Source organism: Sceloporus undulatus, chromosome 2 (genome assembly GCF_019175285.1).
Source record: "Sceloporus undulatus isolate JIND9_A2432 ecotype Alabama chromosome 2, SceUnd_v1.1, whole genome shotgun sequence".
Lineage (NCBI taxonomy): Eukaryota > Metazoa > Chordata > Lepidosauria > Squamata > Phrynosomatidae > Sceloporus > Sceloporus undulatus.
Window position 1 is genome coordinate 197,938,227 of NC_056523.1, and position 22,499 is coordinate 197,960,725.

The following is a 22,499-nucleotide window of genomic DNA, read 5'->3' on the forward strand; positions in this document are numbered from 1 at the left end:
GGTGACATCTTAGGAATAAACTCTTCTAGAACACAGTCACATAGTCCAAAAAAACCACAAAAAACTATGGCTGCCAGCTGTGAAAGCCTTTGATTTCATGTCTAACAGAGAGTTTGTGGTAGTTTTATTTTAAGTAAGAAGGATTACACCAGGTTTCTGAGTATCGTTTATTGGAGCATCCCTTTCCAGGCATAGCTTATATTAGAAAGTTGCAAAGTACAGAAACTGATTACATTCCAGACTCCTTGAACCAACAATTAACTAGGGAAACATAACAAAAATCCCTGATGCCCTCCAATTAAAACGTTCCCTTACCACTTACAGAAAAGTAGGTCTTCTGTTCTCAGGTTTTCCCATGGCTAAAGAAACAGAAGTTTGACCCTTTTGAGACCAGCCTCTGCCAGTTTTCCAAGCCCTTCCCATCCATGCCCCCATAGCCTAACGTGAAATGCTTACATCTGCTGAAATCTCTGGAAGGCCTCAGCAGAGGATGTTATTGTTTTGCATCTGGCTTCCCTACCATTCTTGCCAGGTACAGAACAGCCAGGGCGGGTGCAGCGAATGACCATTTATAGCCTTTTTCCAAATTTTGCAACCTTCTGCTGTGTTAGACTGGACCATATAGGATTGTGACCAGTCCATGTGTGTAAACTAATATTGAATGTAGATCCTGCCTGGCTTCAGCATTAGGTGAATACAAAATAAGGACCCACAACAAAAAGTGACCATGCATTTCCAAGCTTCAACAGGAATACTCCTGTTTAAGACTCTCACCAGTTTGGAACAGGAGCCTTGTAGTGGAGTTGAGTTTCTGATGAGAGTGTACCTTGTTTTCTTTCCCACCTTTTTGAAATCTTACCAAGCTGTGCTATAAAAGCATCAAAATGCAATGCCCACTCAGATGCACCCTCCAACTGCAGTTGGGCAGCCAGGCAAAAAGAAGAATAATCCTCCTGAGACCCTAAAAATATAATATCCAGCAGAGTGACAGCTGTCCTTTCCCCCCAGCTGTCCAATTGCAGCCAGTGTCTGGGTGCTTCTCCATCCTGTCATGGAGGTGCACCCTGGTGCCATCAAACTGTACTTTGCAGTGACAGAACAGGAAAGTCCAATGTAGTTAGGCAGGATTTCAGCCTAAGAAAACAAAAGAATTTTAAGTGTGAATGCTTCAAATAAGGAAGCCAGGTTCTTACCGGTGCACAAAAACGTTATGACCAAGTTCACAGCCCATCAGTACAGAAAACCCAGCCCAGGCTTTAGCCCTGGTGATAAGGCCTTATCAGCATGACAGCCAGCACCTTCTGCAGCTGTTATCAGGCACACAGCCAGCGGAAAGCAGCAGGAGCCCAGCCAGGCGCCTTCTGATGCTGGATAACATCCAGGACACAAAGTTCATAACAGAACGTTTGGAAACCTTTCTTTCCAGGCAGAGGGGGAAGTGCCTTTTCCCTGCGTGGCTCTTCACTTGGGGCTTCATCAGACCATAGTGGTTCTTGTTTGCTCCTGTTGACACCTGTAAAAGAGTCCTGCCAGTCATGCAGCGTGTTTTGCTGTTGCATTATGAGGACAGGTGTGGACAACTGTGGCCCTTCAGATCTTTTTGGGACTGCAAGTCTTGTAACATAATCCCTCACTTGTGGCTATGCATGCGACGGCTGATGGGAGTTGTAGGCCAAAACATTCCTGAAAAGGACTGCCCATTCCTCCCTTAGGATAAAGATGACACAGTAATGCTGGAGTCCGACCAGAAATGAATTTGGGTGTAGAAGGCAATGGCTCGAATCTCAAGTTGTCTAGCAGAAGAAGAAAGTCACCTAATTACAAACAGGGAGGATAGTTAGCCCCTGGTTTCAGTGCCCTCTCCACTGTTGCCAGCACACTACACTTCCAACGCTCCTAACCTTCTTGAACAGGTTTCTAGGACACAGAGCTGCAACGGAGAGAGAGTGGAATGTGCAACAAACTGGTTTCACATGTGAATAGATCTAAGCCAATCTGGGAGGTATGGGGATGGGGGATGAAATAGTCTGGAACACCAAAGTTCCAGCAGAAATTTGCAATGCTTAGCCAGTCTTTTCAACTCACTATGTATTACATACTTACAATGAAACTGGGCAGTGTATATGTTTGATCTTTTTTTTTGACTAAAACTCCTACAATATGGGATACTGGCTGAGGAATTTTGGGAGCTGAAGTATAAAAAAAATGTTAACAGACAGAGAGAGAGATTGACATCACAGTCTTCACAAATTTATTTTCAGTATATTTCTCATAATAGATGGACAGATGATCTACTGACACACTAAAGACAAAATGGACAGAGGGGGGAACACCAGTTACAAATCCTGGACATCGGTCAGGAAAGTTGGGGCCTCTAATGATGGGAAAACACATTTTCCCATTTAATTTGTAAATAAAATGTCTAGCTACCAGTTTAGGGGAAATGAAAGTCAAATTTCTAATGGGTTATCTTTCATGATTTGCCTGGTCTCTTTTTTAGAATCACAACTGATATTTGAATAGAGAGCATTTGTGGCCAAATTTCACTACTCCTTGATCCAGACCACACAGTGACCCCAGCAACACTCCATGGATTGTACACAATACAGAGTCTTTAGTATTTCTTTTTTGGACAATGTGACTCATTAAGTGAAATTCCTGCATATTACTGAACATCATGGTAATAGTCATGACATAAACACCTCGCTAAATTGTACCTTTCAATTACAGTACCTTACACGCAACCTCAGTGCAGTTACATATAAAGGGGCCCTTCCACATTTTCTGGGGTTTGGGGTGAAGGACCCCATGAATATGGGAAAACTGCAAATGAAAAAAAGATGGTTCTTTTTACCTAAGGAAATACCCCTCCAGGAATGTCTAGGTCCTCCAGTGCAACTCTAGGGTCAACATCTGCCAAAGGTTGATCATAGAATCATGTCTAGAGAAGTGTTTTCTCTAGGAACTTCTCCAACACAACTTCTGGCACAGTTGCACTGGAGGACCCATAGATTCTTAGAGAGAACATATTAATCAAAACCACAAATAATCAAATCCGCAAAAGTCAAAGCCAAAAATGTGGAGGGCTGGCAGTACCTAGTTTCATAAGGTTAAAATGAAAATCTTGTAAAGGGTGATGCTTTTAAACACACACACACACACACACACACACACACACACATATATATATATATATATATATCAACAACCCTGAGACCTCTCCTTTCTCCTTCACCCCACCCATATCATCTCTTCAGCATTTTAATAGGATACAGCCTGTTTCTGCCAAAAGGCAGATGTCTGGGGTGCACTAGTGTCACCACACCTTAGGGGTCACCTGGTACAGACTACATCCCTGCACCCAGCAGTGATGTCACTGGATGTGGCCACTGACCATGCCTTCAACCTAGCACCCTTGTGGTTGGCAGTGGAACTAGGCAGTCTGCAGTGAAGACAGGCACAAGGATCAGAGCAGGCAACAAGGAAAAGTGTAATTTGAGAGAAAGATAGCATATAAAATAAATGATTAAATATATTTCAAACATTTTATTGTAAAGTTTTTGGGTGCAACCCCATTTCTTCTCTTGCTTGATCTCTCACCAGTTTACATTCCATTCACAAACATTTTTTTTTTTAAAAAAAAGGCATACACCCCTAATAGTTAACAAAGGAAAAATGAGCAAGAGGTATACATATAAAAAGAAAACATCATATAACACACTTCTGAATTAAAATTTACATGTGGCCCAAGTTCCATGTAACTCATGTATCCCTCCGAGAATTGACCCTGACTTTTATTGAATTTAACCAGTTTGTGCTAACTGCTCTGAAATCAATTGCATTAGCATTTCTTCCACCCATCTTTCATGGTTCAACTTATCTGAACTACAATTCTATCAGTTTTGTGACACTGTAGTAGAGAGAAACATACAAGGCACTTTGGTAATTATAGTTTTGTGCAGGGGACTAGAGTTGTCAAGCAAAGGATTCTACATGCCTCAATGAACCACAAACCCTATATTTCTTACAATGCTGCCATTTCATCTATCTATTGATATAATTGATATATGATATATTTTCTATCATCTAATGTGTTCTAAGTTCAGCCAACAACCTGGGGTTTCAGATGTGCCAATACATCTGACCCAAAATAAGTTGTCAAAACAACACTTCATCTCCAAACATGCTTGTGATGTTACTCATGGGAGCTCAAATTCTTCTTGAAGAATACATAAGGATAAAAAAAAACCTTAAATTAGATGGTACAAGCCAGAGAAATTGGAATATTATCCTTCAGGCATCAATTTAAATTTAAGACTGGTGTAAACTCAGCATGAAACTATGGGTGAATTCTGAGGTGGGAGTATTTTGAAAACCAGGGCTTTCTTACAGCTTTTGCTACAGGAGTAAATTCTCTCTGAGAACAGAGATGTTTGAGCCCAAGGGCAGCTCCTCTATGAAGAAGCCTGTATGCTTCCATTTTCCTTTGTTGTCCTTATGAAAATGGTGTCAGGAAGCGACACTGCCTCTCAAGAGACCCATCCGATGCTCTTGAAAACCATTCCTTCTGATAATATATGTGGCTTTTACAAAGTTGAAATCAAAAGCATTAAGTGTGGAATTTATCCTCTCAGTGTCGTTTTCCTAACCTTTAGATCATCCCCTGAAGTGATGTCTCTTCCCAACCCTTTGTTAGTAACCATCAACAGGTAGAAAGGCACATTTCACATTTGCCACTGAATGCACTATCAGTCCCCAGATTAAGTAACATGATTGTGACAGCCTCAAGGATTCTACATTCCAGAAGCAGAGCTTTGTTATTTAACCATAAAGAAGCTTGTTTTTTTATACCAAAATGAAAAACCAGGTCCAAACATGACCCAGCAATGCATCACCAGAGAGGTTGAAGACTAAGAGCCAGGTGGAAATGCCTGGGCTTCAGCCCCAGTAGGTCTATCATTCTCTGAAGCCGCACCATGATCTTTTTCACTTTTGCACGGAAGTGGAGAGATCTTCATTTTACCTTCAGGCTCAAATCTCAACAGCCATTCTTGATCTTGAGACCCAGTCTGGGAGAGACGTGCTCTCGTCACCTTGGAGACACCATGGCTAGCTGAACCAGCATGCTCCACTGCCTCTGGGTGCAGCCACAACCGGGCCTCGAAGTAGCGTTCCACTACTGAAAGATATTCTGTGTCTTCCCCTGCTTCCCCAGGAAATCTCATTGAAACAAGGAGCTGGCAGCCTAAGGACATGCGGCTGAGTTTCTGACTGAAATGATTAACCGTGTCCAGCAGCAAGGCCACCAACTGAGCAGCCACACTCGGGCCTGGGCAACTGCTCAAATACTTCTCCAAGCCATCCAGCACTACCAGGGTGGGGCAGCTGGTCTGCTGCAGGTTGGCCACCACCTGAAACAGCAACTGAAAGGATGGTGGGTACAAGAACTGTATTCTCTAGGGAAGGAAAAGAAAGAGCATTAATGACCTAGGTTGGGAGGCATGAAGAAACTGCAATAGGAGGGTGGGGGGAGATGCGAAAGGTGAGATAGAAAGTTAGCCAAGTCGTGGCAGATATTGGAGAATTAATTTCTGCTTGGTTCTGTATGATAAACCTGTTGTAGCGTGAGCTCATACCAGGCATGATAAGATATATCACATTTTGCTTTTCACTGCCTAACATCAGAGGTCATTATTAAATCTGCTCTTGCATTTTCTTCTTTGAACTTCCTTAGTAGTTGTTCCAGGTCCATGATGTTTTCAGCTAGTACAGTGGTTCTCAACCTTTAATAGTTCCTCATGTTGTGGTGACCCCCAACCATAGAGGAGCATTTTAATTTGTTGCCAGTTTTATTGAACCCTTTCCTGTATTGTTATGTACTATTTATATGTATTATGCTACTATTTCTTAGATTGTATGCCATGGGCAGGATTACTCTTATCTATTTTATTGTTTGTATGTACAGCACTGTGCAAATCTACAGATAGATAGATAGATAGATAGATAGACAGACAGACAGACAGACAGACAATAAAAGGAGCGGTGTCTCGGTTCCTAAGACCCTCGGAAATATGTGAAAGGGTTGTTTGACCCCAGAGGGATTGCAACCTGCTGGTTGAGAACCGCTATGCTAGTAGTATTGTGTCATCCACATAGACTGGTGATGTTCCTACTTCCTGTCTTCACTCCTCCTTCTACTGTGTCCAAGCCTGCTTGCTCTTCGTATATTTTCTACATACAAGTTGAACAAATAGGGTGAAGGAATAGGGTTGCCATAATTGTCCACTAAAACCTGGGACAAAATGTAGGACAAAATCTAGACCAAACTGTAGGACAACCACAGGATAAAAGTCAGCTCAAAATGTAGGACATTTAAGAAAAATGCAGGACTTTAAATGTCCTACATTTTGAGCTGACTTTTATCCTGTGGTTGTCCTACAGTTTGGTCTAGATTTTGTCCTACATTTTGTCCCAGGTTTTAGTGGACAATTATGGCCTGACCTTTTTGCCAATTGGGAACCATTCTGTTTCTCCATATTCTTTCCTAATAGTAGCCTCTTGTCCTAACTACAGATTCCTCATCAGGACTATCGGATGTGGTGTCACTCCCACATTTCAGCTTGCTGTTTAAGGGATTCTGGATTTCAGCTCCCAGAAGCCTCAGCCATTTTGGCCAATAGTCTGGGATTCTGGGAGCTGGAGTCCAAAGTCTCTTAAGGGCACAGTTTGGGGACCACTGGGCTACAAGATCTCTCTACAGCAGTGGCCCCCAAACTGTGCTCTTTATTAAGGGATTTTGGACTTCAGCTCCCAGAATTCCAGGCTACTGGGCAACATGGCTGAGGCTTCTGGGAGCTGAAGTCCAAAATCCCCTTAAAGAGCACGGTTTGGGGACCACTGGGATATAAGTTGAAGATGCCCAGCCGCCTCTCCTTCCTCCTCCCCACCTGCATGACTGAGGCATCGACATCTCCTTCCCCACAAGGCAGGCGCTCCAAGGGATGAGGCGATAGGAACATCACCGTCGCCGGAGCAGGGGCAACGCCGGAGCCCACTAAAGCAGCCCGGAAGAGCAGTGCCGACCTCCCCGAACCGCTTGGGCCCAAGACCACTAAGGGACGCCGCTGCTTTCCCGGGCCTACGCCCAGCAGAGCTGACATTAAGGCCCCCGCCATCTTCCGAACGCTCAGCCGCGTCAGGCAGGCGCGCCGCAGCCAATCAGGAGCCGCGTTCCCAGCGAGGCAGCCAATCAGAGGTAGCCGAAGCCTCGTCGATATTCCCCACAGGAATGAGCCTCGACGGCGCTTCCAGAGAAGCCGAGGGAGGGTCTGGGGACAAAATGGAGGCCAAAAGGGCTTTTTAGCCTCTGGGGCTAAAGTGGGGAAAGGAAAGGGAGGCTGGAGCCCAGGGCAGCCACAGGGGCCTTCCTCACCACAAAAGAGGACAAGGCACCGTTGAAATAGAGGGCCTGACCCAGAAGCAGTCATAGAAATGGAAATCCATGCTTCCTAGTCAGGGTCAAAATGGAGGACATGACCCAATGGACTCTTGAAACCCTCATAGGCTCAAAATGGAGGACATTCAAGAAAAACGTAGGAGGACATGACACAATAGAAGTTCAAAACACAGAAATGGAAATCCATGCTTCTTAGGCTCAAAATGGAGGACATGACCCAATAGAAGCTCAAGACACTCATAGAAAGGGAAATCCATGCTTCTTAGGCTCTAAATGGAGGATAGTCAAGAAAAATGGAAGACATGATCCAAGAAAAGCTCAAAACACGCCTAGAAATGTAAATGCATGCTTCTTAGGCTCAAAATGAAGGGCATGACCCAATAGCTGCTCAAAACACTCCTAGAAATGTAAATCCATACTTCTTATAGGCTTAAAAATAGGGGACATCCAAGAAAAATGTAGGAGGACATGACCCAATAAAAGCAAATACTCCTGGAAATATAAATCCATCCTTCTTAGTCGGGCTCAAAATGGAGGACATTCAAGAAAAACGTGGAGGATATGACCCAATAAAAGCTCAAAACACTGCTAGAAAAGTAAATTTATGCTGCTTAGTCAGGCGCAATATGGAAGACATTGGGGAAAGATGGATGACATGGTCCAAAAAAGCTTGAAACACTCCAAGAAATGTAAATTCATGCTTCTTAGCCTCAAAAAGGAGGACATGGGATAAAAATGGAAGACATAACCCCGTAAAAGCTCAAAACACTTCTAGAAGTATACATTCATGCTTCTTAGTCAGACTCAGAATGGAAGACACTTTAGAATTCTTCCAGGGCAGACAGTTCAATGTACACTTCTACATAAATCTGCATTTAAACTCTTCCCTTCCTTTGTCCATTGTGCTGAAATTAAGGGGAAAGCCTTTTCAGTATTTGCATTTTGTGCTCAAGCAGCCCATTACTCTCTTCCCCCTCCAAGAAACAAACTGCCCTGAGCTCTGGGTGCGAGTCTTGTCTGCTGATGCTGCTAGAAAATGGAGGACATTTCCTGGAAATGGAGGGCATTGATAACCTTGGCTTACTTTGGTCTGGCTGAGGTGGCCCTATGACTTGAAGGGCCAATTTCATCTGATTGTTTAAGTCTCAGAATTAAAGTGTTATAGTGCAAAAAGTGCCATTTCACTAGTGCATTCACAAGCTCTGGAACAAGGGTGGGCAAAGTGGTCCCCCCAGGATGTTTTTGTGGCCCTTCACAAAAATACATCCAGTGTCCCCTAATCAACCTTTTTAATGGAAAGGGATGGGGAGGAGCAAAAGATATTTCTGATTCCAATATGTCTTGAAGGTTGGACTAAAGGTTGGATTATCAATGCTTCAATGGGTTGCAATATTTCAGGTCCTTCATAGGCTAGGAGCTCAGTGCTTAAAGGGAAAAATATCCTTTGATTCCTCCCACGATCATTTCCCCAATCTCTTGATGTTTCTGTTACCACCACCATCATCATCATCATCATCATCATCAATCTGTTTTGTGTACTGCTTTGTTTGTGTGTGTATTGTGTGCCTTCAAGTAGTTTCTGACTTATGGCAACCCTAAAGTGAGCCTATCATACAGTTTTCTTGGCAAGTTTTCATCAGAGGGAGTTTGCCATTGCCATCCTCTGAGGCTGAGAGTGACTTGCCCAAGGTGGCGTCTCCTTCTTTGGAGGTTTTTAAACAGAGGTTGGGAGTGTTTGGATTGTGTATTTTGCCTGATGAAGAAGCCAGTGGAGGTTTGAAAGCTTGCAATGTGTACAACCCAATAACATCAAAATTCCACTAGACAATGATACCTTTATTGGGCCAACCAAAATGCACAATATACATATTGCAGGCTTTTGAAACTCCACTGGTTTCTTCATCAAGCAAGGTGTTTAAAACCATACAGGAGAAAAAAAAACTGAAGATGTTAGTCATAGGTCTGAATTTTGCTATTTCTGTTCTAAGTCCAGATGGTATGGAGGGGTATTACTTGCAGGCTGGCACCTCCTCTTTCGGGCAATGTGGCAACTGGGAGATTCTCAAAAATCCAGGAAATTTAACATCCATTTGCAACACAAAAAAGATACTTCCTTTGCAATCTAATATGTCTCCATCCATTAACATGTTTGGTTTGCCTAATAAAGGTATCCCTGTTTTGTGGATTTTGGATGATACTGTACTTTGCTACATGGTTCCTTAGATAGGGTCCAAATCTGTTCATGGCTTTGAATGTCATCACTTGCACTTTATCCCTAACATATTTGTCTGTTCCACTTTTAAAGCGCCACAAAGAGGCCACAAACACTGCATCTTGCAGTAAATTCCATAATGGAACAATGCCCCACAGGTACTTCCTTTTCCCCGCCCAGAGTTTCCCATGCTTCAGTGTCATTGGATAAGCCCAGGTTCTAGTACAATGAGAGAGAGAAACTTTACTGTCTTAGAATCAAAGAATCATAGAGTTGGAAGAGACCCTCCCAAGGGCCATCCAGTTCAACCCTCTTCTGCCATGTAGGAACTCACAAAGCATCCCTGAGAGATGGCCATCCAGCCTCTGTTTAAAAACCTCCAAAGAAGGAGACCCAGCACATTCTGAGGCTGCGTCTTTCACTTTCAAACAGCTTTTACTTTCTTCGGTTCCTTCCTTTTATTAGTTTTGTCCCTTTCCCCTGTATCTTCTTCCTAAATTAAACAGCTCTGAATGTTGTAATTCTCCCAGGTGGTGGTGGGGATTTCTGCAGCTCCTTCCTCCCCAGTTTGAAGTTTCTTGGGCTTTTGCACAGTTCTTTCTGGGGCAGACACAGACCACTGTTGTGCCAGTACGTTGTTTGCCTGGCTTCTCTGAGTTTGGGTTTCAAAAGTCATTCGGAGACATGAGGGGCAGGCACCAAGGGGGTTAATTAAAATATTTAGCAGCTACTAAACGCTGGTGCTTTGAGCAGGCCGGTACCACCATCTGTCCCCTCGCTTGCCAGTGCCGAGACAAGAAGCTGTACGCGCAAAGCCCTTGCCATCTGTTGTGTGTTGAAGGAGTACATGGAGAGAATACAAGGCTGTGAGAAAGAGAGAGTTGAGGTTTTCCCCTCACTTTAGGGCAGGATAGGAACTGGAATTCTCTTGGTCCATGATTGGCAAGCAGTCAAGGAAAGAGCCAAGTCTTCTGGGAAATAGACTGCCCCACATCCTAGGAGCTGAGCATCAATTCTGAGCTGCCAGTGGTTGCCCTACATGGTTTGAGTTCAGATTACCTACAGGATCACCTTCTCCCACATAACTCTGTCCCATACACTCAGGACCTCTGAGAAATGTTTGCTCCAACCAGCCAGGATTAGACTGGCAACAGTTTCCCAAGGGACTTTTTCATCTACTGCCCCTGGAGTGTAGAATGACCTGCCAGAAGAAATACAACTGCTGAAAACTGACTGCATTTAAAAGAGCTTTAAAGGCATGTCTCTTCCACCAGGCCTACCCGGTCAATGTTAAATCATGACTTTTTAATGTGCTCTTATGAGTGCATTTTAATAGTTTTATACTATTATACCTAACGATTGATTTTATGTATTCTTGTGTTTTGTATTTTAACTTGCTGTACCCCGCCTTGAGGAGAGGCGGGAGATAAATGATGATGATGATGATGATGATGATTGTGGTAATAATAATAATAACTGTCATTGCCATGAAAACAGCACCTTTATAAGGAAGTGTGATTTTTCCGTCATTACCTTACTCCATATCCAAACTCTTTTTCTGTTGAATACAGGTGTACTTCAGATAACACAGCTGTCAAGTTCCTGGACATTACTTCTTTAACAGAAAATTTGGTACCAAGGCAGAACCAACATGGAAAAGAGTAAGGTTTCTAATACACCACAAAAAAGAAAAACAGTTCAACATGACACAGCAAACTATTTATCCCACAACTAACAATATAGACCTGTTAAATTAAACTAAAATGTTTGCTCTGAATCTTACAGAGACCTTTTGAACTTTTGAGAGAGCTCTTGAAGGGATCTTCCAAAATACATCCAGGGATGTTGTTTTTTTCCCCTTTTTTCCCCAGTCTCAAATCTTATGATGATTTCCATTCTGGTGACCAAACTTCTAAATCTATGCTTATAAATGTATTGCGGGGTAGCTGGTGAGTCGGGCTTATCTGCTGTCCTGTTCAAACATGTTCAGTAAAGGGTTCTGGAGAGAGCTGCTCTTTACCTTGCCTATCATAGGTAGCTCTGACACACACAATGAATACAAGCCTATTCCTCCCCAGCTCAAGCTTTACTGAACTGACCATTGCAATTATGCTGTTGCTGAAACATGGTGATACTGAAAGTCTGTGTTTTTCCAGCCTTCAGGGAGGACATTTGGGAATTTCTCCTGAGCAGAAGGTTGAAATGGAGGATGTTGGGTCACCCTGCATGGACAGTGCTACCCACTTATGCCCTTTCACCTTTCCACACGGAGTTGGCTTTTACCCCAGCTTCTCAACCACTGCTCTGAATGGAACAACATCAGATCTGATTTTCCATTCCTTCCTTCCATTCCAGCCAAATGCTGCCACTCCCTTGGTGGTGATGGAGGATCAGCTCCAGCTTCCCGGGTCAAGGGCGGTTGCCAGCCTTGCCCATCAAGAGCTGCCAATCACCTTTAGTGCTGCCCAGCAACCGTGTTGCCTAGTGACAGCTGAATCTAGTTGCTAGGTTACACAGAAAACTCCTTTCCATGGTTCCAACGTAGTGCACCCTTACAGTGAGGAAACTAGACCTTTCTCCATCACCCTCACCCACTTTCCTCCAAATTCCAGCTGTCAGCCCACTACATTGGACCTTTATGGTGCTTTCGGCATTTATCACAAAAATGTAGGTGTCATATCTTAGATGCAACTGGTATGGTGGATAGAGACAGTTTCTGCTTATCCCTACAACATTTCTGTGGGGGTTTCTATGTGGGAAGCAATCCTACACAACCCAATATTATGGGGCAACTCTGTATGTGTATGAGAGCATTTGTGTATGCACAATGTTCTCTTTACACATCACCTCCCAGAGACATAAAGGATCTCATGTCTGTCTGTTTTAGCATAAGGAAATGTATTTATATCTCTGGACTCCTCTCTCAGAGCCAGAAACCCAAGCAAGTAGACAAAATAGTTGTCAACCATTTTATTTTAATTTTTTAATGCCAGTAGCTCTTATTTTGCTATCAAACATGTTATGGTTTTGTTCCAAACACTCTGATGCTGAGTGCTGTGTGGTAAAGATGATCCATGCTCTGACAATGTGTTCATTGCCTCAGAATCTAAACTTTATTATTATGTTTCTAGTCCTTGCTATTTCAGAGAGAACTGAGAAAAAAAGGGGGGACACTTAACTGGTACTTTGTAAAAAGAAGTACTTTTTTCCTAAACTTCCTCTGTTCTGGTATGCTATCTTAAGCAAAAGACAGCAAGTGTGATTATTATGCCCGATATGGTTTGCAATGTGTTTGTGTGCTGTGTGCCTTCAAGTCATTTCTGACTTATGGCAACCCTAACAAGAACCTATCATGGGGTTTTCTTGGCAGGATTTATTCAGAGATGGTTTGCGATTGCCTTCCCCTGAGGCTGAGAGAGTGTGACTTGCCTAATGTCATCCAGTGGGTTTTATGGCTGAGTTGGGAATTGAACTCTTGTCTCCAGAGTCATTGTCCAACACTCAAACCACAATGCCACACATACTTTCTTTTTTTATTCTGATATTTTTTGCAAGCTGGAAAATCTATCATATCCAAGCATTATAATTGGTCTCCTTTTAAAAAAAGCTCTCTTCTGTCGCTTACTTGGTTTACCTGAATATACTTGAACTCGTGTGCCTGTGAATGCGTGGCTCAATGTAGTCTAATAACATTAGTTCAATCACTATATTTTTAAAATTGTTGCCCTCTTATCTATGCCTTGATAACTTTCTCAGTTCAGATTACAAATCTCTCAGGGAAACACATCAGCCTGGTCTGCTAGGCTGCATTTTTAGCAATATCTTGATATGCCTGAATGAGCAGGTGACACTTTTCAAGGCCTTCCAGGTAAACACAACCACTGATTTAATATCCACAGATTGAACTACTATTAAAAGCACAATAAGTAAAAGGGAGTTTTTTAAAAAGCTGGCAACTCCACAGTACTAGCGCTCCCCCTTTCTTCCATTTCATTTGATCTTATATATTTTTGTAAAATGTAATGGGTAAAATGTAAAATATGTACAGTATTGTATATATCAGAGGCTTTTCTAATCTACCAGATCTGAGAACACAGGAGGAGACCTAGCCTTCTAGCCTTATTAGCAGAGCTTAAGTATTGTTATTTATTTTTTAAAGCTTTTGTAAAGTAATATTTTATTTTACTCTTGTTTTAATTTCTATAAACCATATTAGAGCCCATGGTATAAATGCAGTAAAGTAAGTAACTACGTAAGTAACATAGGGCCCGAACAGACAGGCCAAAATAGAGCTGCTTCAGGTTACTTTGGAGGTATACTGTTTAAATGATGTATGTGTCCTAAGAGGCCAGAAGCCACGCCAAAGCCACTGGAGCGCAGCTTTGGAGTAGCTTTCTGGCCTCTTAAGATGCATGTGTCATTTAAACAGCATACGTCCAAAGTGACCCAAAGCAGCTTTATTTTGGCCTGTCTGTTCAGGCCCTAAGTTCCCAGAATGTGCCAGTCAGCATGGCCAAAAGGGGAAGCTGGCAAGGAATTTGAAGTTCAAAAAGGTAATCCTTCCCAGGCTCTGAATTTTAGCAAGGGGAATTTGTTGATATACTGCCTACTTCTTCCTTCTGTTCCAAAGATGAACACCACCCTTGGCTGCATAAAGAATTCAGAGCTAAACTCAATCAATTCTAAGCCATCAGGCTGAACACAGCTCATAATTGTGTGTAGTGTGTATACCGGGGAAGAGGGGCTCCAGAAACCTCTTATTTTTGGAATGTACAGTTGGCCCTCCACATCTGAGGCTTTGACGTTTATGGATTTGATTATTTGCAGTTTTGATCAATATGTTCTCTCCAGGAATCTCTAGGTCCTCCATTGGAACTCTGCTAGACGTTAACTATAGAGTTGTGCTGGAGAACTTAGAAATAAGTAGAGAAAAAAACATCTCTAGCCATTTGTAGGTCTTCCAGCATGATTCCATGGTCAACTTCTGGCAGATTTTGACCATAGAGTTACACTAGAGGACCTGGAGAGTTATAGAGGTGTTCTCTCAGGTAAAAAGAACAATGTTTTTTTTTTTATTTGCGGTATTTCTACATTCATGGGGGACCTAACCCCCGTGAATGTGCAGGGATCACTGTAATCTTTCAGAGAAATCTTGTAAAGAAAGAAGTTGGCAGCATGAGCTTTCATAGACTTAAGTCTGCTTCCTCAATAGACCTCTCCAAATACATCTGAGGAAGTAGACTTAAGTCTATGATAGCTCATGCTGCCAGCTTCTTTCTTTCATTTAGTCTCAAAGGTGCTGCAAGATCTCTCTACATACTGACTCTACAGACTAACACATTTATATCTTTGAATTTTTGCAGGCCGCAGTATGTGTCGGTGTAGGCTCCATTTCTCCACAAGCTGCATCACAAATATTGGACTCTTGATTTAGAAGTTCATTAAAAGTTCATGGAGATAGGTCTTGATAGAACTGGGTCTGTAAGGCCAAGAGAAAAGCAAATGGTTGACATCTAAATATTGAAAAGAATGCCAGAAAGCAGGTAGAATCATTGCATGCCCCCCCCCCAATTACAGACAGATAAGCAGAAGTAGCAATAGCATCAAGTAACTGGAATATGCACTGAACTTAAAATAGTAAGAACTCCTTCCTTACTCCTCAGCTCCTTGGAAGGCTGCAAAATGAATCCCATTCCCTAGAAGTTTTAATGAAAAGATTACAAGGCCTGCTCATGGGCATACTTTCAGGGTGCTTGATGCAAGACTAGTAGATAGCTTAGGGCAGTGGTACTAAAACCTTTTGCTCCCAGGACCCCCCTTTACGTCTATCTACATGTGGATATCGCACATCCCCACTCAACATGGTATATGAATAAAAATGTTTTGTTGATTTAATGTGTGCATTTTCATTCACATTTTTATGTATATTCATATTTTAACATTTTATAAGGAATTAACATGGTTCAAATTAGAACAGTTTTATTTAAGTTAATTCAACATTTAACTCAATCCATGTGTAAAATTTACACATAAAAAAGTATGGGGAGTCTTATACCTCCATTGAGCAATGTTGGAGGTCCCACCCCAGAGTTGGAGAACCACTGGCTTAGGAAGCCTCCTGCAGATGTATGCTTATTTTAAACAGATTGATGGGGCTCAGTGGCAACTTGGCGATCAAATGACTGTTCAGCAAAAAGGAGTGTTACTTCTGCACACACAAACACAGGCATCTAAAGCAAGGACAATACACCTGCTCCCAGTTTATAACTGAAATGAAAAACAGTGTTGTGGAAGGGACACAAATGGCTAGTGTTGTGGTTTCATGGCAGACTTGAGATCTGAACCAAGGATGTCATAATTTATAGCTCAGTCTGTGAGCTGCTATGGTACTCCACTTGTTATACCCCATGGGCATGTTCCTTTCCTTTCCTTTCTCTCTACTGTCATCAGATGAAGACAATTTAGTCTGTTGAAAAGGTGGTTTGGCTTCTGAAGTGTGTGAGAGAGCTTGGCCTCAGTGCTTTGGGGCAGAAGGGGGGCAAAAGAGGATTATTACAATGATCTTTGTTTTACATAGAGGAAGAGAAGAAGTCCTTACTAAATTTTATTACAGTTGGCCCTCTCTAAATCCATAGATTCTTTAGCCACATTTTCAAGCATACACGACTCAAAAATAGTAAAAAATATATATACGTTCCAAATAGCAAGCCTCAATTTTGCCATTTTTTAAAAATAAGGGACACCTTATAAAATGCCCCTGTATTGAATATGGCTTGAGCATTCACAGATTTAAGTATCCACGGGAACCCTGGAACCAAACCCCAGCAGATACCAAGGGCCTGCTATATAATCCCACATTCCTTGGCATCCTCCTTCCCAAAGAGGTCACTGGCCTGCCAGATCTCACCAGGTCTTGATGTTGTTATGTAGCCATCATCATGATGAAGGCACTGAAAGTGTGTTCCCTGACTCCCTGGAAACACAAATTGCCAATCGCAGCTGCAGGGAAACCAAGAATAGACACCATGTTCCAAGTGCTGGACTTGTTTCTGTTTCTCAGAAGTCTAAGCTGTTTTCCTAGGTTTAGTATGGATCACGGACAGTTAAAGCCAGCCTGGTTGGTGGGAGGCACTCAGGATCAAGTGAAGCCATCACTCAGATCATCTTCTGGACCATATAAACTGCTTTTACCAACACACTGATAGATGGGACAACCAATGTTGGATCCAGACCTCTGCTGCAGTGGAGAAGAGGCATGGATCCATGCCCCTTTCAGCTTTCCACTTTCCTGTCTCTCTCTCCACCAAAGAAGCCAAGGCAGCAGAGGTGGCACAGGTGCATGCCTCTTCCAGCTTCACTGCTTCCCTGTCTCTCTCTCTGCCAAGGGAGCCAAGGCAACAGAGAAGGAGGCATGAGTGCTTGCCCCTTCCAGCTACTCCACTTCCCTATCTCCACCAAAAGAGCCAAGGCTGTAGAGTAGGAGGCATGGGTGCTTGCCCCTTCCACCTACTTCCCTGTCTCTCCACCAAAAGAGCCAAGGCAGTGGAGAAGAAGGCATGAATGCTTGCCCCTACTAGCTACTCTATTTCCCTGTCTCTCTCCACCAAAAGAACCAAGGAAGTGGGGAAGGAGGCAAGGGTGAATGTCCCTTCCCACTACTCCACTTCCCTGTCTCTCTCTCTCTCTCTCTCTCTCTCTCTCTCTCTGCAAAAAGAGCCAGGCAACAGAGGTGGAGGCATGGGTGCATGCCCCTTCCAGCTTCTTTGCCTCTCTCTGCCAAGGGAGCCAAGGCAGTGGAGAAAATGGGCCAAGCACAAGCACTTCCAGATTCTCTGCTGCCCTGGCTGTCTCCACTGAGGAAGCCACAGTGCTGGAGAAGGAGGCTCTGGTGCATGACCTTTCTATCTCTCCCACTGCCTCACTTGCATAGCCACCCAGCTGCCCCATGGAAAATAGAATCTGTTCTGAAATCTTCCCATATAAAGAGGAGGAGAGGTTTGGCAATTTTTTGCTTTCTAAAAAAGGTTTCTAAAGATTTCTATAATCACTTGTTTGGGATACTATAATCCGTTAAGACTCAAACTAACCTTTTCCACCCACTCATCTTTCTTTCTTATTCTTTCCCCTCATTTATTCTAGAAACATTGCAAGACACAAGGACAACCATGGAGGCATTTTTAGCCTGATGTTTCTATGCAATTCTCATGTGCCTTACTTTGGTCCTTTTGTGTCAGGTCATAATAGCAATAGCATGTATATTTCTATAACGCTTATCAGTGAATTCAGCATTCCCTAAGTGGTTTACAATCTGTAAGCTAATTGCCCTCAACAAGCTGGGGACTCACTTTACCGATCTACAAAAGGATGGAAGGCTGAGTGAACCTTGGATCCCCTGGGATCGAACTCACAACCTTGTGGCTGCAGTACTGGCATCTAACCACTGTGCCACCAGGTCTCCTTGGTGTGCCAGGAGATCTTTTCCATCTGGCCAGAATATTCATCCCAAGTAAGGGTTCTCATATTGGCCAGATGACCAGTGATGCAATTGGAGCAAGTGCTCCGGGGCCCTTGTTGGTTAGGGTCCCATGCTACTATTTTGCCCACTCCATCTTGTACTCATCTTGTACTTTGTGATGCTGCCAAGTCAGACATATAACTCGTCCCCCGGGTTACGAAATTAATCCGTTCCGCCGCCATTTTCGTAACCCGGAAGTCTTTCGCAAGCCGAATTGCCATAGGCGCTAATGGGGAAAAGCCGCGATTTCGTGCAAAATGGCGCCGAAAAGCACCAAAACTTTTTTCGCAAGCCGGAAAAACCTTCGTAACCCGGAATTATTTTGTATTATTTTTTTTTTTCGTAACCCGGAAATTTCGTAACGCGGCGCATTCGTATCCCGGGGTAAGAGTGTACATGAAGAGAAGGGGCCTGCTCAGCCTAGCCCCCTTTGTAGTGTGAAGAGGCAGGTGATGCATTTGTGTTGCTGCTTCTTAGACTCCAGCCACAATCATGCCGGAAGGATGGAAGGAAGGATGGATGGATGGATGGATGGATGGATGGATGGATGGATGGATGGAAGGGGAGGGAGACCACAGTACCGGCAGGAAAGTATTTATGTGTGTGGGTTGTCAATATGAAGGCATTGCACCCCGATAAGAATGCTACCCTTCCTCCATAGAATCATAGAGTTGAAAGAGACCACAAGGTTCATCCAGTCCAACTTCCGCCATGCAGGAATATTTTCCTTTAGTTCCTAAATGTCTAGCATTGCAGTAATAAAACCTGTTAACCTTAGAGAATTCTTGCTTTGAAGATGGCTGAAGAGCCAGAAAAACAGTCATTTGTCCAACATAATCTTAAAAGAAAACTTTTGTAGAGTTTCTATTATTTTGCCCTAGGTGAAATCTTCTGTGTGCTGTGACCCATGAGAACACGTTTCAGGTTTATGCACCTACAATCACACTCCCTGAATTTAGTAGCAAGGCAAGCAGAGATGTGGGGTATAGCTAGAGAGCAAAAGAATGAGATTCACTATGAGACGGTAGAATGTTTAAAATGAATAAATAAATATATCTAATGTTTTATAACATCTGATATGTTAATATGTGTTTATATGCCACTTTTAACTGTATCTGTGCTTCTGGCTGTTCATGTAGGATCCAGCATATACATGCAGAAAATGTTGCATGCAAGTAGGGTACATGTATGCCCTGAGCTTTCTTTCCTGGGCTTCACTGCATACATGTTCAACCATAGTGTGAATGCGTTCAATACCATAGCAGAGTTTAGTCCTTTGGGCAGTTTATACTCCTCCTTGCTTAGATAGAGAAGGGCTGCAGCCTAGTGACCGAGCAGATGCTTTGCATGCAAAAGGTTCCAGGTTCATTCTCTGCTGGAGTGGATTGACATGGAAGACGCTGTGGCAGGAAGGGAGGTTATGAACTGTTCACAGTCACAGACTGCTGCAGCAACAAGGGACCTGTATTCCTGCATTTAGCAAAGATTGGGAAAAGCAAACAACTATTAGAATCATAGAATCATAGAGCTGGAAGAGACCACAAGGGCCATCAAATCTAACCCCCCCCCCCGACATGCAGGAATACACAATCAAAGTACTGCTGACAAGGATTAAACAAGGACTGGTCCACACTGAACTTTTCAACCAGCTTCCCACATGCCAGAGATGAGCTATAACTTTCTGTTTTGTCTCTTCCCCATCCCCATGCTTATTTACCCACTGTGATATATGTTGTATGTTTCTTTAAGTCTTACATCCTCTCTCTTCATTCACCTGTTCTGTGTTATTGTGTTCCTATAAATCATTATGTGATCTTGGGAGTGGAGGGAGTTGTTTGGAAAGAGACTGACTTTGTGTGTGTGAGTATTCTGAAGCTCCAGCATTCCAGAAGATACTGTCTTTTGAATAAAATGTATTTATCTGTTTGAGAAACTTGACGGAGCATTCTTCACAAAATTACACCCACATCCCATCCCATCTAGAAACACACAAAGCCTGGGCAGGCCCTTCTCTGGTGTATCTTTCCAGGACAAAAAGCAGTATGGAGACACTTCACTCTAGTGAAGTGTATGTAATATGACTTGGAAACCCCTGTGACAAAAGGGATATGGTAAGATCCCACCTCAACATTCGGAAGAACTTCCTGACAGTAAGAGCTGTTTGACAGGGAAGACACTCCCTCGGACAGTGATGGAGTCTTTTTCTTTGGAGGTTTTTAAACAGAGGCTGGATGTGATTGTGATTTCCTGCATGGCAGAATGGGGTTGACCTGGATGGCCCTTGAGGTCTCTTCCAACTCTATGATTCTATGAAGGTTGTGTTTATTGTTTTTGTCTACTGCATCATTTTATTGGGAAAATGCTATGCTCTTCTTTCATATAAATAAAAGAATAAGGGTCTGGACCCTAACACCAGAGCCTCCAGTTTGATTGCTCAGGTGCTTTATACCTAGGGAAAGAGATACATGCATCTTCATCTTAGAGTAGGGTTGTTAGGTGAAAGAAATAGGACAGGGCTCCTGGTTGTGAGGAAGAGGGAGCTGCAGCTTGTGTTGTTTGTCATGCAAGCTCCATCTATTGAAACTCTTTGACCCAGCTAATAAAGGTCTAGGAGTTCTGTCCTGTTTTCCACACAGCAACCCTTTCTAAAAGAAGAAAGGCCACTGCTTATTAGAGCACAAACTTTGCATGAATGTTCCATCCATTGCATTTCCAGGAAAGTATAAGGAAAGGCTGAGTTCTGAAATCCTGGACAGATGCTGTCCATCAAAGTAGACAATGCTGAATAAGCTTGGCCAGTGGTGTGACTTAATATCATGCTACTTCCCTTGTCAGACCTTTTCTTGGAAGGAAATCCTCTTTAGGAAACCTTCATGGGACTACATTCTATCTCCCGTTTCATGATCTAGATTGTAAATCACAGCTTTGATTGTCAGGCAAACATGAGGTACTTCCTTCACTCAGAGTCCAGCTTTGTGGTAGACATATTTTAAATAATTGCCTCTCATTTAGAGTCAGTAAGCAGACTGGATCCCTAAGCCACTTATACAGTGTATAGGGAGTGCAGACATGTATTCAGCCATCGTTAGACTGATCTTTAACCACTAGATTGTAGTAAATAAATCCCTGATGGCAGCTAGAAAAAGGCCATGATTCCTTTATCTGGCTGCCCATAGTTGTTGTGTGCCTTCAGGTTGTTTCCAACTTATGGTGGCCTTAAGGTGAGCCTATAGTAAGTTCTTCTTGGCAAGATTTGTTCAGAAGGGGATTGCCTTTGCTTCTCTCTAAGGCTGAGAGAGTGTGACTGGTCTAAGGTCACTCAGTGGGTTTCCATATTGAATAGGGATCCGAACCCTTGTTTCCAGAATCATAGTCCAACATTCAAACCATTACACCATGCCGGCTCTCCCTGGCTGCTCATAGTTAAGAAAAACTACCAGTACTCAAAAAACAAACCAATAGAATTATGCCACTGAAAGAATGGCTCTGCATCCTACTCCAAATAATTTTAGAATCATGACCTGCACTTGTTTTCTAGCCAGTAACTCAAATAGCAAAATGTGAGAGTTATTCATTTGTATAGTTTTTATGAATCTATTGAGAAAGCGTGATCACAGCACAGTTTAGTGAAAGGAACATTTTCTGCAGAGCTCGGAAACATTATTACTGGGACTACAATTTCCAGCATCCCTTGCCACCTTGACTACCCCTGGGTATATACTTCATATGTGTTCACTTTTACATAGTTGCTCCAAGACCTTTGCTGCCTGAGTCAAAAGACAAAATGGTGTCACTTTATGTGCACTACTGAACCTTATTTCAGCCCTGGACACAGGACAGTGTCCTCTACCACCACCATCCCAGGGCAGCCACTTCATGTAGAGAACAGGGGTAGTTTCTGTCCTCCAAATGTACATAAACAGACAGAGGTTCTGAAGAATAGCTTTAGCTTTTCACTCCTCTCCTGGCATCAGTTACTAAAGGTGGTTGCTGCTGTCTACCTAAAAGCAAGGCTGGCCCTGTGCTGTTAAAAAGCACAAATGCATTGAGCCCTTGATGGAAATATGAATTGAAGACATTGTGGGATAGGAAATCAGTTTTTAGGCTGAACTTGGGGAAAAAACTGTGGGAGAAGAAATGAATTTTAATACAGAGCCTCAGCCCGCTGGAGTTTGATTTTCTTAATTATAATCAATGTGTTTGGTTCCCACTGCAAACCTGCTCCCTGGAAGGCAAGTATTAGGCTTACTTGATAGAAAAGCCTTTCTTTCTTTCTTTCTTTCTTTCTGTCAAAGCACTAACAACAATTAAAATAA

General features: G+C 42.9%; 1 protein-coding gene and 1 long non-coding RNA gene across 2 annotated transcripts; one reads left to right on the top strand and one right to left on the bottom strand.

The window, feature by feature from the left end:
* Positions 1-3,526: 3,526 nt before the first annotated feature.
* SWSAP1 (SWIM-type zinc finger 7 associated protein 1) lies at positions 3,527-7,214 on the bottom strand. Its single transcript, XM_042453540.1, has 2 exons — positions 6,948-7,214; positions 3,527-5,456 (listed from the first exon to the last, which is right to left on the bottom strand). Exons 1-2 carry the CDS (start codon positions 7,173-7,175, stop codon positions 4,911-4,913), a joined length of 774 nt encoding a protein of 257 aa, XP_042309474.1. The 5' UTR covers positions 7,176-7,214; the 3' UTR covers positions 3,527-4,910.
* LOC121923270 lies at positions 7,126-17,342 on the top strand. The gene is made up of 3 exons (XR_006102344.1): positions 7,126-7,255; positions 11,240-11,329; positions 15,032-17,342. It is a non-coding gene; the product is annotated as an uncharacterized LOC121923270 (long non-coding RNA).
* The last annotated feature ends 5,157 nt before the right edge of the window (positions 17,343-22,499 follow it).

Bases quoted from the DNA above. Each gene is read 5' to 3' on its own strand.
- SWSAP1 (XM_042453540.1), bottom strand. From the start codon at position 7,175: ATGGCGGGGGCCTTAATGTCAGCTCTGCTGGGCGTAGGCCCGGGAAAG. The intron at 5,457-6,947 runs GTGGGGAGGAGG...TTCCTTCCCTAG, and splicing joins TCGATGCCTCAGTCATGCAG to AGAATACAGTTCTTGTACCC.